Raw genomic sequence first — 12,434 nt, forward strand, 5'->3', positions numbered from 1 at the left:
ACCTGACGGCAATCTGCACAGCCACTCGGGCTGTATAAAAGCCACTGGGGTTATACTGACTCTTCAGGATTGTTTGAGCAGTAGAAAGAACTGTAGCACTTTACACAAACTCCACTGTGCTACTTTGGTTCTGGGACTCACTACTCTAAATGGAATTACTGTTTGGCACATAAATACTCCAGAGATGTTCTTCCCATATGTCATAACTGTACCTCACAGTACCTGTGTACTGTGAGATGCACATAGACCCACACACAGACGCACACAGCAAAGCATCCAACTTTCTTGCAGCTGAGGGGGTCTCAGGAGAGTTTTCACAATTGCACTATTGCCTTTTCAAGCAATACAGTACGTGCCTCATCTGCCTCCTTTCTTTCACCAAAGACTCTCTGTCTGAGAAACACAGCTTTTCCACTTTCTGCAATGTGTGGCCCTGCTAATGTGTGTTCCCCACACACATGAACATGCTTTAGTCACTCATTTTTCAAAGTAGGAAGATCAGGCAACTGGTGTCAAGGACAGATAACCCACTTTCTTGCTTAGCTTATGGCATCTAGTTTTTATTCCAGGTGACTCCGAGCCCCAGCTTCCCAGCATGTTTCATCTGCAGCTCTCTGAAATGCTGCTTGTAAAGAAAAGAAGAAATCCTAAACAGAGAGATTCCCTAAAAAGATTATCAAGTGAACTTGAGAGCATCATGTCCTGTGCTCTCCCACTGCAAGAACTAACAAGCTCTGAAGCCATTCAATCTGAACTCTCTTAACAGGCTAAAATGTGGCCTCTCATACAGAAGACATCATATGATAACCACTAGGGACAGAATAAAATGATAGTATATGCTGCAGGTTAGCAGCATGAGTAACCATTATGGGCAATTAAGCTTTAAGAAAGCTTTAGGTTGCACAGTCCGGAGAAGACCAGTGAAGAGAAGCTTCGGGAAGCTGTTTTTCCCATGGGCAAAAATGTCAGAAAATCAGCCAAACTGCAAACTAACCTACATATATGGTTTTTACATTATTTCTAGAAAGAGCAAATGACTACCTGATGTATCAGATTATATTCAACTACATTAATTTATATAATCCAGTATGACTGTAATCATTCATATGATTAAACTCATATCTGATTATTTTACACATATCTGATTATTTTATTCATATTTGATTATTTTACATAGATTAACAGCATTGTATTTTAGATTTAAACATAATGAAAGGGTTCTGCAACAAGACAGGGCACCAGGGACAACCACAGGCACCAAGGCTGTGGTCTTGTCATGTTCCCCACTTTATTTCCTGCCATCATTCCCAGCTTAAATGCTTTATAGTATCCTTCAGAGCAACCCTTACCTTTACATCTGAGCAGCTATTCAACCTTCTCACACTAATTCTCATTTTCGTTTTGTAACTATTAGGTTTTAAACTGCAAACAGTTCCTACTATTTTATTGCATGGATTTCCTGTGCCATATCTGTTTTGTGTTGTCCTCTTCCTAGTCCTTATGCTGTATCTTTAAAGTTTTAAGTAAAATTCTTTAACTTGCTACCACATAGGAGAGAGGTCTCTTTCCTTGGGGCACCTTGTCTGGACTTCCCTTGTTCCTAGTTCAACTCTTTCGGGGTGAACGAGGGAGACAGGGAAGGCAATAGAACCCTGTCAAAAACAGACCTGACTATCTTAAGATATGCTTAGTCCCTAGGGTGGAAAGCTGGGTGAGGACACCACCAGAGCCATATGCTTTCAGGTCATAACCCAGATCTTATAGGATACAGCAGCTATCATCTATGATAGCAAGAGACTAAGACTGTTTGTTCCAGTGAACCAAAGGTCTCTCTAGGTTCAGCCAGGCTTTGTTCCTGTATTAAATGAAACATCAGCTCTTCCCACTTCTGACTTCTCAGTTAAATCCTCCCACAAGGACACCTCTACCCCAGTGAGAACCTCTCAGGAAAGTACCTGTTCCTTTGGAGAATTTTGGGAGAGTGGTGTAAGTCCTCTTTCTCTGGACTCCTCCCCTTTCTCAATCAGAGCTTCCTTCACAACATCAGGTCCATACAGCACCACAGCATGTACCAAGTCCAAATACATTGTGAACATGGGACCATACTTCTTACTGAGCTGAAAGAGTTTACCACAAAAGACCACAGTTTTAAAATTACATCCATTTAATTCTCAGAACATAAGTAGATCTCATTACACAGTAACAAAAGAGCTCTTGTGAAATAAATTCACACCAGACTGGGATATTAGTAAGATCCACTTCACTATATAGCAGTTTCACTTTTGCTCTGGGCCTTTCATGTGGGACCACTGGAGATTAAATTGATTTAGTGAACAACCACTCAATTGACTTTGAAAAGTGACTAACAACAAAAATGACACCTCCTGATGTGCTGCAAGTGCTTATTCATCTGCTGGCTTCACAATTACTGGGAGTTTTCATTCTTTTGCTTCCATTTTGTTAGCTCTGTACGCTCAAAGCAGAAAAGAAGGGGGGTGGTTTTGCATCACCAATGCTCATTTCCCGAGTTGCAAGCAGTAATGCAAGCTGCGTATGAGGCAGCTCTGCAGCTGGGAAGCAAGTGCAGGGAAGGAAGGGCTGGCCAGACTCACAGTCACTCCAGAGGCTGCTCTTTCAGAGCAATATAGACATAAACAAATTGATCAGGGCACAGTCACAGCTTCAGCTGCAGAGCTGGGACTGAGACAAAAGCCTTTGGGTACTGCCTGCCTGCTCCACTACTCCAGGTTTTCTTAAAGCTTTTGGTAATACAAATAAGGTAGTCTCCACAAGAAAAATACGTCCCATCAAAACAACTCATGGAGGATAACGCATGGAATTAATGAATTTTGGAAGTTATTTGTAAATGAAAACCATCATAATAAAACAAGCATCAAATAGTTCACAATATAAATTTTTTCCAAATAGGTAGTTTAAAAACTCAGAAGCAGTTCAGAACGTGCCTGAAAGGGGCTGTCTGGAGTGCCTGAGAATGAGATACTCAACAAACAGAGTATGTTGCCATCAGCAACCAAACAACCAATCTCTGTAAAATATTATTTACATCAGGAAATATAACAGTCTTAAATACGAGAACTGCAATACAAAGAACTGCAATACAACCCCCGGGCTTCTGAACTGCCTGTGCCAGGCTCTGCTTAATGTTCCCTGTTGGACCCATCAAGTACTGCAGACAAACACCCTCTTCCTCTTCCGCAGCCTCAGGCAAGTATTAATCCTTCAGCTGCACCATGTTTCCTTTGATGAGCAAATTGCCATGAAGCAGCTTCATTGTTCCAGACATCATCCCCATGCTGAGAAGATAAGAAGGAAGCCAATGCAAACTAGTAAGAAGACAGTTGTGGCTCCAAGAGGCTCCATCACAATGTGAAACAGGGATGTGGAACTGCAGGAGGGCTGAAATTGCATCCTGGAAGCCTCATTTTATGTAGCCTAGAGTACAAACACCAGTGCTATGGTAACCTATAGCTGCTCTTGATTCTCCTAGATTAAACATACCAATGAGATAAAATCACTAGCTGCCAACAAACTTCGATGAATTGCTTTAATTCTTTGTGACCCATGTTGTTTTAATCAGGGACAAACATTAATCATTAATAAACTTTGCATTAACAAACCTGGCCAAATTGTCATTATGTGCTAATTGTCTGCTTACTACTGTCGCTAAGCACAGCCTAGATGTTTGCCCTATGATGGAAAACTGCAAATACAACATAGTATTCATCTTCAGGCCACTATACACTTGTGAATAGCATCCCACTGGATATCTTTTAACATTTCTATTGAACTCAGAGCTCCAGATGAAACAGTATACTCCATTCTAGAAGAGTTATTTTTCAGATGCTGAACATGCGCAGTTTCCATTAATGATTTAAGAACCCATTCAGAAGACCAGGATGTTTCCATAAAATATTACTCTAAAGGTTGGACCTGATTTCAGAGGAGCATGTTGGAACAGCTGGGAAAAACTGCTTCAAGGATGCTGGGGAGAAAATCCAGCTCTGGGACTGAACTTTTCCATTTCTGCTTAAAGAGCTGCATTTGCTAGGCTGACTTTCATCCTCTAGTTTGCAGTTATAGTCTGAGTCCTCAAGACCCACTTCACCTCCTTCTGACTTCTTGAACTGTGCTTTAACAGACCACTTTGATGACATACTTTGCCCCGACACTCTACTCTGTCAGTCCTCCCCTTCCTCTGTGCTCTTTTGTTTTCTTCCCTTCAAGTGCTTGCATCCCTTTGTTACTATCTTTTTGGGCAGGAAGTGCCACAGAAGAGAAGCAATGGGAGATTTACTCTACCACTGTACCTGCTCTGGAATATCTCACAGAATCTCCAGGTGAAACGTTCGAGTAGGCAACTAAAATGTGCCTTGACTTTTGCACTATGCATTTCCCCAGCGCTAAGCTGTTCACAGGCACCCAGCCACATCTCTTCTGTCCTGCTGCTCTTCAAGGACCTGCTGTATTCACTGTGGTTTCGATTCTATTAGGCCCTCAGTCAGAAAGGGGAATGGCTACTTAAGAGCCAGAACTGAGAATACAACTGCCAGCTTTTGCCCTAATTAGGATGCCACCATCACGCATACAGTCATCAAGCCAGTCAAGCAGCCAATCACTAAAATTGCCTCCCAACAAAGGGTCAACTGTAGGACAAACTCCTCTTGCCACCTCTACTTCCTGGAGGTGGAATACTCAAGAGCTTGTGAAGAAATTTGCTATTGCTGAGGTCTCTTACCTGAAAACACTAGGTGCTTGCTGGCAATGCAATGCTGGACATGGATTTTCACCTTCCAAGTTCCCAGAGGCTTTCATTTTTGTAGTTTTGAAATATCATGGTATTCTATACGCAGAGAAGACATTGTTTCAACAGGAACAGGATTTGGTCCTTACTTGCCCTATACTGCTTTATCTTGTGGGTATTTTCTCTGCTGATACATCACTCTCCTGTGGCCATCTTACAACACTGTCAGGAAAACACAATGAGCAGAGAAATGCCTTATTTTTCTTTGACATTTTCTATGCCTGGAGTACACTGATTCCCACACCTTCCACCAGACTGCTGGGCTGCAGTGTGGTGAATGGATCTCTTCAGCAAAGCAACTGTCCAACAGACCTGCCAGTAAAACAAGACATGGCTAAGCCAATGAACAGCTCTACAAAGTGGATCCAAACAAGAGCATCACTGGAGCCTATTTTAAATCTGTTCTTGAGCTGGCTCTTTATCTTACTATAAAGATATAAGCCAGACACTGGGCCTCTGACTGTGAGGAGGTGGGATGGGGCAGTCTAGGAAACTCCATGCAGACTGAGCATTTGCCAGGTGAGGCAAGTGCAGAGGGAACGAAATAAAATATTTTTACTTGCATGTGACTGTATTTACCTGTCCACAGTCACACTGTCCCCTTAATTTCCTTGACCTCAAGGGGTTAAAGGCAATACCTGTTAACATCAGCTGTTCGGATGCTCTCTTACAGTGCCTCATCCTGATTTTAGTTGTGACACTGGCAGCATCCTCTACTTTCACATATGTCTGTGGGGATCTAAGAGATGCTGACTAGCACTAACAGCCAGGATGTGTGTACTCCAGAGAAGTGTTTTGTACAGTCACAATCTGCTTCATCACAAATTTCCAAGACTCTGTTGAGCAGAGGGGAAACTCTAGCCTTCAGGAACCTGAGAACGTGCTCTTGCTTAGTTAGCACTAGCCCATTCTTGAGTACAGCACCTTGTCCCCAAACACTCTGGCAATCCTGGCATCTAACTCCCACTTCAGGAAAATTTCCTACTGGGCTGCTGTAATGTCCAAATCTGTACTGGCAACATAGGATGCTCCAGGCACACATCAGGGAAGGAAAATCTTGCTGCCATGGGATGAGCTTGGTACATGCTTGAACTTAGGGTGAGACACCTATAACTGTCTCCTATTTTCTGTTAAGAAGGACTAGCAGTCTCAAAACATCTTCACCATCATGTGTCTCCCCATGGTCTCGAGATGAAAAGGTGCTCTACTATCTCAGGCAGCCCCAGTAGAAAGCACTGGAGGATGTAAACACAAAACAGAGAGAGGGGCTGTGCTGTTCTGCTTGGCCACTGCAGCAATTTGCACAGCAAGGCTACTGTTATGATCCCAAGGACAGAGTGAAGCCTTCTTACTATGGCAACTCAGGTGAGTTTAGGCATCCCAACTATAACGTGGACAGTGTATGCTACGGAAAATGGAATGATGACTGGGATACACCTTAAAGACAGCGAAAGGATAGCATGCATCCAGTTCTGCACCCAACTTGAATCTGTGGTCTGCTTCCCATTGAGAGTCTGAGTGTGCATCTGACACGCAGGAGCGAACTTGCAGCTAACCTAGCAGCTTGCTGCCACTGGAGCATGGAGCCTGTTTGGGCCATATCCCATTCTGTGCTCAATATTTGGATTTGAAGTTTCTCTGCTGAGAGTAGAATTTATTGGACTTGCTGCCAAGCTATAGAACAAGTCACTGGCACTCACTGCTTGATATTATCCTTATCACACGGAGATTACCACAACGCTTTAGACTACATGGCCAGCTCTCCACTGCAATCTCCTGGGATGTCACTGCGCCACCCCTCCATCTTGGCCTCTGCACCTGGCCACTATGTGCAGGGCTGGCCATATCTCTGTAGTGGAGGACAATCCCTTTGTGTGCCAGGACTCAATTTTTTGCCTCCAGCACCATCTTCTCAGAAAAAGCTGGGAGCTAAAGAGATCACCAGGCTGGAAGAGCAGTGGTCTTGTTTCAAGCCTAATATGTTTCCCAGCATTAGAGATCACCGAGCAGGCCACTGTCCAGGCTGTCATCCAAATGCCAACTGGATGCCAATTCAAAACTGGATTTTTAGATCTAGCTGGCTAGATCCTGTGGTCCAGCAGAACTGAGAACAGACCATCAATCCTGAGGTGATGATGACCTTGTCAGCTCTTAAGACTGGTAGCCATTCTTCATGGTACAATTTCCTCCAACACAGAAATGGTAATTCGTCTGTTGGTACTTGATGCTGTTGAGTCAGAGGATGGTGTGTTGGTACCAGTATTAAAATACTTAATTTGCTTTCAAAATTAGAACACTTACCAGTGAGCTAATAATGGAGAACAGCAATACAGATGTCAACATCTGGTTACCTCCGGGAGACTTAACGCTGTGCTTTAAAGATGCTCATTCCAAAACTATCTTTCTTCTAACTCAACCCTATTCCTTAAATCCTACATCATGGCCATCTAGAATAGTCTTTTCCATCTTAAACCCAAGATTTTGAAAGCCATACTGAAGGCTTTCAACGGTTCCTCACGTCATTACTCTTAAAGAGCACCAGGGTCAATCTTGACTACTTCAACCTGATGTACACTGACTGACAGCTTTATAATCTTCACCATACCAGCAGATGACTAACCATTCTTCTGACTAGCCAGCAGGAAATTTGAATTTCTTAATTCCTACATCAGCACCTGTACTATCCTCTACTGCAACTCACGCAAAAGCCCACTTGAACTAGTCCAGATCAATATATAGGCTAAAAAAGAACACGGATAGGATTTGTTCAGCAAATAGGGCTCTGCTGAATCAGCAATCTGGAATACTGTTAATGTGGTAGAGAAGGAGCTTTTGGTACTGGGCATGCATCTTCAAAAACCACTATGATTAAGCGATGAAACAAGACACTTCCTTAGGGAAGTAGAGAAAGTATCTGCTAAATCAGCTTAGCATACAGTTAAACAATATTCTTGTAATTTCACCTGAGCTCCAGACAGTCAAAGCATATGAGTTCAGGAATACTTGATGCAGAGTTTAAAGCATGTTCTCGTCTATGATCTCCAGCAGCTGAAAGAAGTTGGTCTTTGCTATCAGACTCTTTGGGGGAAAAAAAAAAAAAGACAACTTACGTAATCTTTCCAACAGGAATGTGAGATTCCAGGGAGACAAACGCAGCAAGTTCAGTTTTATTATTGTAAATTTATCATAACTAGTCCCTCTATTTCAAAAAGAAAAGATGAACGCCAAACTTAAGCATTTTCAATACCATGCTCATAACTCCAAAGGCCAGGGTATCTCCAAAAAGAGGTTTGGATCCTCATGCTACCAAGGAATAACATCTTTACAGGTTATGGTTACGCAGGGCTTTTCCTAGGTAGAATATATTATGGAGGACACAGGACTAACACACAGACACTCAATAATCAACAGAAGGGTTAGTGACAGGTTTCACTTTTTTTTGCTACAGAACAATAATTGAGGCAATAGAAACATCTGAGAAGAGGCAGATATTCAGCCTCAAGGTTAGATATAAAAAGTTACCAGTCTTGATGTCAGCTGCAATCAATTCCTTGGCAATGCATAACTGCTGTTGTGCAGCCTAAACAAATAGAGATCAATCTGTCTCATAACCCAATTTCCAACTTCAATATTATTATTAAGTCAAGTCTCTGTTGTAGATGTCATCGTTTCTCCAGTTTTTTATACTTGGCTTCTGCAGAAGGAAAAATAACAGTATTTTAGGACTGGATGGGTAAAAGGCTTGAATCCTGCACAGTGCTATACATCTTAAAACTCAGGTTAATCTAGAGGACCATTTTTTCCTGAAGTATTTAGGTGAATCTAGTTGTCCACTAGGATTTTTAAGAATTAGGTGCCTAGGTCAGACAACTAGTACTAATTTAAGCTAAGGGGATTCAGGTGCCTGCTGGAACTTCACAAATTCCTCTATTTGCAAGGTTAAATATCTCTCTTGAAAACTTGGGTCACTGCACATTGCAAAAAAGAAACCAAGCTTCATTAATAGGCTGTATCTCAAGAATATCTGCAGTCTACCTCCATATAACTTGACGCACTAATCTTTTACCAGCATTTGCCACTTCATGTGCACCTCTGAAGGCAGGTCAACGGTAGGCTGCATGGGAAACTCTACAGCTCAGATTTGTCAGATAAAGGAGAAGCTTATTTTGCCTTGTTAAATCCCCTCACAAGGGGCTATGCTGATAGCTAGTAACAGTAGGGGGTAATAGTTACCAAGTTTTTTGGAATATGCATCCAATTTATAAGCTGCCTGTTCCAAAGCTGCAACCTGCTCCTCAATTAGGTTGATCTGTTCCAGATATGGCTGAAGAGCAGCATCTTAAAAAGGAAAAAAATCATTATTTATCAGTTCTTATTAATCCACTCAAGCAAATAATTCATGTTTGAAACATAAGAACTTCTCATGACATTCTTTGGATAGAATTCTTTAAAGGCTCCTTCCTTTCCTGCCCCCAAAATCAAGCGGTGATGCTGATAGTCATACTTCAGTGAAGTATGAAAAGTTTAACCTATAGTTTCAAACTCAACACTAATAAAATACTACAGGAATCAAAAAAGCGTTACTCAGTCTCAATCAGTTCTGAAATTAGTTGCGACATAGGCTAGCATAAGAGAAAATAATGCTATACTTCTGAAATTACGTAGTCTATAGCCTTAAAGAAATACACAAGCTTAGCATTGTGTAACAGCATGTATATCTTGCAGCCTTCTTTCCTTCAGAGACCAATGGAGTGTGACCTATTGGATTCTTAGATGCTTTATTTACTATGTAAGTATAGAATTTATTGTACTCCTCCCTTATTTGGTTTACTTACACTTTTGATTTAAATCCTTCAGATTCCTACTGATGTTTATAGCAATATCTTTCATTTCCAGGTACTTCAAGCTGGTCAGCTTGTTCATGTTTTCCAAGAGTTTGTAGTCTTCACTGGTGGCTTAAAAACAATAAAGTTTATTTTATTTGAAAGCTGTTACAGTTTGAATTGGGGGCATACTCTTCAACAGGACTAGAGATTTCAAAACAATATCCAAATGTAACTAAAAACAGCCTACTGGTAATACGGTTATTAGCAAAATGCTCTGCAAAAACAGATCACACACTGCAATGTAGAAACATCAGCTGGACTGATGAATACTTACTGACTTGCACTTGCAATATATTCAGAAAGGGAAAAATTGACTAATTCCACTCATTTCTACTACTATTCTGACAGTCAGAAGCTTCCATTTACAAAACTGATAGTAGGAATCCAGACGGCTAATCGGACCGTATACCCTACAGCCCATGCAAATCAGTAGTGGTGTCAAGTGGTTCTGAAATTAAAGCCTAAAGAGCTGGATGATTCGTTAAATGCTTTCCAATTTTCTTTCTTCTGTGTTTCTTTTTTTTTTTGGGGGGGGGGGGAGGGAGGGTAAGAGATGAGGGTTAGACTTTGTAACACTAAGAGATTAACATGTTCACCAGAAACACCATCAGAAACTCCTGAATAAAGGAAATTTAAAATTGTCATTTTGAAGACAGCCTCTGATTCATCAAAACATAAAAAAGAAAAGATGCTCCACAGATCAGAATAGCAGACTGAGATTTGGGTGATCCCAACACTTTCCTTGCATCACAGGCTTCCTTGCCTACCTCAGTCAAGTCATTTAAATCCAAATTCTCAAGATATCAATTGAATTCAATGTTATTTAAAAATTAGATTGTTAAGTTCCTACATCCCACAGTTCCCTACCTGTAAAATAGGGATAACTGATTTTCTATACCTTTACACCAGCATGGAAGGATAATCACATTAGAGATAACAACAAATGTAAGAAGAACCTCAGCTAGACAAGCCTATGCTTAAGCGACCTATTTCTGAAGCTGACCCTGCTCTAAGCAGGGAGTTAAGACTAGATGATCTGCAGAGGTCCCTTCCAATGTAAACTATTGTACAATTTCCAGATACAGAACCAAAGCAGCTGGGCAGATTTGCAGATTTTTACAACCAAAGTATACGAAGCACCTTGGACAAAAAGTACAGTTATCAATTATGTTCTATGTTGCTATTTGCACTTTAATCGTTTTAACCCACAAGTAACTTAAATAAAACCTCCCAGGCTGGAATGTTTTAAAGCAGAGTCAGTCTCCAGAAATAGACATTTCAGTTTACTTTACTCCAGTTAATGCTGAATGGCAGTTTATTTTAAAGCATGAATGCTGGAATACATATGTATGATCCTTGCTCTCACTCGGAAATAAAAGAGCTGCACATGTGCCACTCAGTTGTGCTTTTCTTCCTGTCCTTCTTAGCCTAGGTCTGTTCTGGTTTTGCCCACACGCAAGCTTGTGCCAGACTACATATACCTTGTTACAATTGCTGGTATCATCCTGAAAATTTCTGAAAAATATTTTTGCTAATCTGGGACTTCATTAACACGACTAATCTCAGTGTTGCTAGTAGTCTAGCAACTTGCCAGACTTGAACTGCCAGTCCCCCCTGATACGGTCTAAATAGGTATAATTTAGACAAACTAGACAGCAGATTTCCTAAAACAACAACAAGAAGTTACTTGCAAGTCAGTATTGCAATGCCTTACCTGTCAGTTCACCTGTTAAGTAAGTAGCCATTTTGTTGAACATATCTTTACAAAGTTCATTGATGTCTGCTTCTGCTGGTTCCTTAGCTTCCTCTGCTGTTTCAATAGCAGGGTCCTCTAATCAGGATACAAATAGACATTATGGACTTAGGGGAAAGTTAGCAGGTACAGAAAGACATACAGAAAATTAAACAATCCCAACTTTTTAAAAATAGAATGCATCTAGTTTACACACAAATTGTCTGCTTTACATTAAGGTATAATTAACCGAGGCTGGTTCCTTAAAGTACTACTAAGATTATTTCAAAACAATGTTTTGGGGATAAGAGACAGGTACCTGCTCTGATGGCTTATATAAACATCAGCCCACTCCTATGCTTAGATGACAGGAAAGCAGAATTCGGGGAAACCTTCTGAGTGGTGCCGCCTCTAGAAACATCATGCACCATGCTGCTGACCCTTCTCCATTTCTAGTCGCTGACTTAACACGAGAGCTGCTTCCAAGCCGATAACCCCCGTCCTTCTTCTTCACGCCCACTTCTACCACAACTCCTGCTTGTTCCGCTCTCCAAGGAAATAACCCCGTCCCTCTCCTTTAACCGGACGGCACAGCCTGGCATCGCCCACGACTTGAACACTGAGGATGCCCCGGGCCCTCAGCGGCTCCCGGCCGACCTAGCGGCGAGCGCCCTGCGGCTGCGGCGAGGGGCGGCCGGCACCGGGCTCCCAGCTGCTGGGCCCGCGCCGCCCCTCACCGCCCGACGACCGCCCCCCACCCCTGCGCAGCCCCGCGACGCGGCCCTTACGCTTGGCGGGCTGCGCGCCGGCCTCGGGCAGCCCCTCTGCCGCTGTCGCCATGGCAACAGACCCCCCTCCCGTCGCCGCCGCCGCCGCCCCTTCCGCCTGGACCCCGCGGCACGCCGCTGCCGCCGCTCGGCGCACGCGCGCGGCCGCGGCGGAGCGGAAGCGCGGGGGGGGGGTAGGCCCGGCCGCGCCTGCGCAGCGCCGCGGT

General features: G+C 42.6%; 1 protein-coding gene across 1 annotated transcript; it reads right to left on the reverse strand.

Annotated features, from left to right (window-relative positions):
- Nucleotides 1-7,958: 7,958 nt before the first annotated feature.
- On the reverse strand, nt 7,959-12,370 carry BLOC1S2 (biogenesis of lysosomal organelles complex 1 subunit 2). The gene is made up of 5 exons (XM_068950249.1): nt 12,229-12,370; nt 11,423-11,539; nt 9,658-9,777; nt 9,056-9,160; nt 7,959-8,516 (listed from the first exon to the last, which is right to left on the reverse strand). The coding sequence occupies exons 1-5, from the start codon at nt 12,278-12,280 to the stop codon at nt 8,485-8,487; spliced, it is 426 nt and encodes a 141-aa protein (XP_068806350.1). The 5' UTR covers nt 12,281-12,370; the 3' UTR covers nt 7,959-8,484.
- Between the last annotated feature and the right edge of the window lie 64 nt (nt 12,371-12,434).

This window comes from Struthio camelus, chromosome 7, assembly GCF_040807025.1.
Source record: "Struthio camelus isolate bStrCam1 chromosome 7, bStrCam1.hap1, whole genome shotgun sequence".
NCBI classification, from domain to species: Eukaryota; Metazoa; Chordata; class Aves; order Struthioniformes; family Struthionidae; genus Struthio; species Struthio camelus.

Excerpts from the sequence above, each read along its gene's own strand:
- BLOC1S2 (XM_068950249.1), bottom strand. The coding sequence starts at position 12,280 with ATGGCGACAGCGGCAGAGGGGCTGCCCGAGGCCGGCGCGCAGCCCGCC. Across the intron at positions 9,778-11,422 it reads CTTAACAGGTGAACTGACAG|CCACCAGTGAAGACTACAAA; the intron begins GTAAGGCATTGC and ends ATTGTTTTTAAG. Across the intron at positions 8,517-9,055 it reads TGCATATTCCAAAAAACTTG|AAGCCAAGTATAAAAAACTG; the intron begins GTAACTATTACC and ends TTCCTTCTGCAG.